Genomic DNA, 5,562 nt, shown 5'->3' on the forward strand with positions numbered 1-5,562 from the left:
TTTCTATCCCTGAGGCCATATTGCAATTACCAATTTGTACTGTCTCATCCCTTCCCCTCTCCTTCATCCCCACCCCCTCCCAACTAGCAACCCTCAGTTCTTCCTCTGTGTCTCTGAGACTATCTCCATCCACTTCTCCCATCCATTCAGTTCCTTAGCATCCACGTATAAGTGAGATCATATGATATTTGTCTTTCTCTGACTGACTTATTTCCCTTAGCATAATGTTCTCTAGTTCCATCCATATTGTTGCAAAGGGTACTATTTCCTTCTTCTTCATAGCTGAATAATACTCCAAAATGCCCATCGGTAGATGACTGGATTAAGAAACTTTGGTACATTTACTGAGGTTTTCTTTATAAGACTAATTTGGAATTAGTTTAGCGATGAATCAGGCTAAATGCACTTTGCTACTATTTCCCAAAGTGTAAAAGCTGCTAATTTTTTTATAGCTAAAAGGCTTTTGCAATCCCTGTTTTAATTGGTTAAAAATTTTTCTGAACTATGTCGCTAGAACTTACGGCCTGCCTTATGCAGCCAGGGACAGAAGATCTATTTCCCCACAAATGAAGATCTTACAGTGCCTCGGAATAATGACTCAATATCAATTTTATTTTCCAGTACTGAAAACAAAAATACCTAAATTAACATAGGCTATTGAGTGAAAGTGTACACAGACTCAGACACAATCTAGAAGTTCTTAGTTACTGGTTTTAAAAATCCTGGCTAGGCTCTTATTTTCTTGTCATTTGTAATTTCGTCTAAATGAAGAAGCCTAAAGATAAAGGGAAACTCCATTTGCTGAGTGTTTTACTAAAGTGAATTCTACGTAGAAGTTTTTTGTTTTTTTTTAAATATTTTATTCTATTTACTCCTAATAACTTTTTCTTTACATTATAACTCCCGAATAATGGTTCTTCCAAGCATAATTATGAGCAGAAATTTAATTATAAGGAATTAGGGATGTTATTAAAATAGTGGCCATTTTTTCATAAAATTGCAGTTCAGTCATGAATAGTAATGAAAAATATACCATTTACAGAAAGAAAGCAGGTATTTCTTCATTACAAAATTAATGAAATAGAAATAAATACTATGATAATATTAGCCTTATTTCCAATATTTATCAACCTACATGACTTCCAGTTAGCTTTGAAACTCAAAGTTGAATGACGACCCTTCAGGAGAGTAATGAGCATACACAAATTAATATTAACAATAACTCCATTCATTAGTTAAAAACTTTATTCAAGTCACCTCCAGGCTAGTTGCAGGAACTTCACACAAGCTTTCTGAATTTAAAATTATAAACACAGAATGCCTAAATTCAAATTGTATCATAATTTTTAGATTAAAAATGTTTAAATAGGAAGATATTAAGAAAATCAAATCAAAATTCAATATAAATTATAAGAACATGTGCAATTCAAGCAATTGGGAATTAATCTGAACAAGCCCTCAGATTTCGTTTCCAGTTTCATTATTTGCTAATAGAAGTGTCGACACATGTCATATGTAAGAAAAATCACTTTTAAAGTAAAATGATCTGTTGCCTGCTGAAAGTAAACAATGGTGATGATTGCACAACCTTGTAAATGTACTAAAAAACACTAAATTTCACACTGTAAAAAAATACATTATACCTCAAAATATAGTTCTGAAAAATTGGAAAAAAATTATCTGTTGCCTAAAACAGTCAAATATTAACATAATCAACTCATATTTTCATAGTTGTAAAAAAGTAAGCCTCTTTCTTGCCTTATGAATTCCAAATTTTTCCCACGTTGTATATCTGTAAGGAACACCTTTAAAAGCTGTGGAAGTCAGTGTTAATTTTTATGATGGCTCACCATGTTGAGATGCACATAATTTTAATCTATCAAGCACATATTTTAGAACATTATAATGAAAAGAATGAATCACATATAAGGATCAACTTCAAACAGCAGTGTTCTCAAAAAAAGATTTTTCCTTGACAAACCACAAGGCAGAATTTTTAGAGCAATGAGTTAAGGAACTTACTTTATAACTGTTCCTTTGGTGCCCCCTGCTGTTGTCAGCATGACTCTTGTAGTTAAACTTACTCGAAGATCATCTTGATCCAAACCCAATAATTCAGCACAATACTCCAATGACTGAGTAGATTTATTCTTCAGGTTACAACCACCTAATGAAAATATATTTTAATTTGAGGTTAAACATTACATAAACCAGATTTTCAAGATCTATTTCTTAGAAGTATACTTCAGTTATATAAAACTATGGAATAGACAAGGTTTATGAAAGACTTTGAATTTCACCGCCCTTGTCAGACACTCATACTGCTGAGGTCAACAGGAAACCCTCACTCAGCGTCGTCCAAGACATAATCCCTTCAGCCCATCAACATTAACCTATCACTGTTTCATTTTTTATGACCCTGAAAGTGAAAAATAATAATGATGAATTATAATCCTTGTTAATATATTAAATCTCTGGAGAAATATAGTGCTTTACCATTAAAATTCATATGACTCCAGCAAACTGGATATCCGCATGCAAAAGAATGAAATTGGACCCCTACTTCACACCATTCACAAAGATGAACTCAAAATGAATCAAAGACCTAAATGTAAGAGCTAAAACAATTAAACTCTGAGTAGAATACACAGGATAAATCTTCATGATTTTGTAGTAGGTAATGGTTTCTTAGATATGGCACCTAAAGCACAAGCAACAACAAAAGACGATAGACTGAAGTTCATCGAAAAGAAAAACTTTTATGTTTCAAAAAAGTGTCCAGGAATTGAAGACAACTCACAGAATGAGAGAAAATATTTGCAAATTATGTATCTGATAAGGAACTTGTATCTAGAATATATTTAAAAAACACAATCCAATTAATAAATGGGCAAAGGTTTTGAACAGACATTTCTCCAGAAAAGATACACAAACGGCCAATAAAGACATGAAAAGTTGTTCAACATCATGACCTATCAGGAAAATGCGAATGAAAGCCACAGTGAAGTAAACACTTCACACCCTCCAGGATGGCTATACTCTGATAAAAAGACAGTACTGGTGAGGATGTGGAGAGACAGGAAGTTTCATACACTGTTAATGAGAATGTAAGATGGTACAGCTACTTTGAAGAAACAGTTTGACAGTTCCTCAAAAGGTTAATCATAGTTACCATTCCACTTTTAGGCATATACCCAAGAAAAATAAAAACACATGTCCACACAAAAACTGTACACAGATGTTCATAGAAGCATTACTCCTAATAGCTAAAGGTGGAAACCCGAATGCTCATTAAATGATTGAAAGATAAACAAAATGCAGTACATCCACACAATGGAATATTACTCAACAATAAAAAATAAGGACACAAAAATAAAGTCACAAAAGACCACATATTGTATGATTCCATATATATAAAATGAGATAATAGGCAAATTTATACAAACAGAAAGTAAAACAGTGGTTGCCTAAGGCGGAGGGATTTGTGAGGGAATGGTTGGGGTAACTGCTGAAGGATGTGGAGCTCTTTTTCAGGGATATGACAATGTTTTGAAACTGATTATGTTTTGGTTGAACACTGAGGATACTAAAAACCACTGAGTTATACACTTTAAATGGGTGAACTCTATGGTATGAATTATATTTCAATAAAACTACTACAAAAAACAAGGGGAAAATGCTTAAAAGACTAATTAAACCTTTACGAAAATAAGCTTACTACTACTCTAAAAAATTGACCACCAATAATTCTTTAATTCATTTAAAGACTTCTCTTTTACTATTTTGCAAAGTTTCTTACACACTTCCAGAAATCATGTAAAGCTAACATAAGAAAACATTTACTTTAAAAGTTTTAAAAATGTAAAATACTGTAAAATAATGTAAGATTTTCATGTTAGTCCCTTTCCAAAAAAGAACTTTGAATATTTTAAAACTCATTTGTTATAATAACATATACTTTTGTTTGTGAAACTTTAAAAACATAGGCAGTCCCCGTAGGTATTTTTTGTATTTCCATCATGCAAAAACTTTTCAGTAACAGTAAGTCTTCTAAACAGAAGAAATTTTCTGATAAAAAATTACAAAAATGTACAGAGCTTTTTCAGATTGTGAGGACATGCCGAAATAGAGTTCTCTAGTGTGTGTGTGTGTGTGGGGGGAGATCAATTATAATTAGGAAGAAACCATTTGGATCTTTTGATCCAAACCATTTGGATCACAGGAAGGGTCACAGGAAGGATGAAGAGTGACATAATAAAACCTTAGGTATTAAAATAAAATAATCTAGTTTATTAATTCTCTTGATTCACTGCCTCATTCCAATCTTCTCTGCTTTCTGCTCATTTTTCCTTTAACAGAAGAAAGTTACAGAAGAAAAATAGAAGACAATGTAAATATGTGTTATGTGCCTTTTGATCATTTAAGTGCTTTTCAACTAACTAGATCACGCCACATTTATGATCTTCCACATACACCTGTACGTTCTACCCCAGGGTAATAACATGAGGTGTGACAATGACACTTAGCACTTCTAACAACTCTTCCAATGAGTGCATTAAATATTCTAAGCCTATTCTCTGTTACTTAGAACTCCCACATGCTCCTTTGGCATAATAATGCTATACAGCAAACGAAATGCACTTTAACATTCATCACATTTTCAAAATAAATTTTATGTTTCGGGTTTTTTTGTTGTTGTTTTTTTAGCTGAGCCATCCTGCCACCTGTTCGCAACTCAGCAGCAGCTCATCTCGGGCCAGGACTCGAACCGCTGTTGCTCAGAGCTCGCACTCTTGAGCGAGCTCTTGACCAACTGAGCCACTCGGCCAGCCCTCAAAATAAATTTTAAAATCTCTCAAAAAAAAAACTAATAAAAAAAATTTAATGCACACTAAGACCATACCTGATTTTGCTTTCTTTTTTCATTTTAAACTGGGCATAATCTTTATTTTTATTTTACTTATTCATTAAAAATACTTATAGTGATAACTATGTGCCACACATAAGTACTCACATTGTTTTACAAATATTTAACGCATTTAGTCCCCTTTATAACATGAGGTAGGGACTGTTGTTATCCCCAGTTTACAGGTAAGAAAACTGAGACATGGAGAGGTTAAGTTCCTGGCTCAAGGTCACACAGGCAGTTAATACATGGTAAACAGTTTGGCCCAAGAGCATGTGCTATTAAACACTATGTTGCATCTGATGTTACTGACTTCACAGCATCACAGGACATTAAATCTGAAAGTCATTAAGACTGTATATTTCAATCTGCTCATTCACAGATCAGGACACTCGGGGAAGGTTCAATAACTGGGGGCAATGAAGGACAATTATCGCAAGTATTCAAGTCAGTCAGACATGGGTAAAACCCGGCTCTCACATCTACAACTACATTAATAACCATTTTACTTAACTTATGCACAGGTTTCACATCTATAAAATGAAGATAATATTCCTACTTCATTATCTTTATGAAGTTTAGATTACGATTATGATGTCTATGGTGAAGTACAGTATATAAAAGGGTCTTGCAAGTTGCTGACACATTTTTTTTTT

At 33.2% G+C, this 5,562-nt stretch overlaps 1 protein-coding gene across 1 annotated transcript in view; it reads right to left on the reverse strand.

Annotated features, from left to right (window-relative positions):
- Nucleotides 1–5,562, reverse strand: part of MYO6 (myosin VI) — a gene marked incomplete in the record, with an annotated part of 108,599 nt that overhangs the window by 60,097 nt on the left and 42,940 nt on the right. Inside the window, 1 exon segment of the mRNA XM_019651544.1 lies at nucleotides 2,023–2,167. Within this exon segment, the coding sequence (XP_019507089.1) occupies nucleotides 2,023–2,167 (145 nt within the window).

The sequence above is a fragment of the Hipposideros armiger genome, unplaced genomic scaffold, assembly GCF_001890085.2.
Source record: "Hipposideros armiger isolate ML-2016 unplaced genomic scaffold, ASM189008v1 scaffold_162, whole genome shotgun sequence".
NCBI classification, from domain to species: Eukaryota; Metazoa; Chordata; class Mammalia; order Chiroptera; family Hipposideridae; genus Hipposideros; species Hipposideros armiger.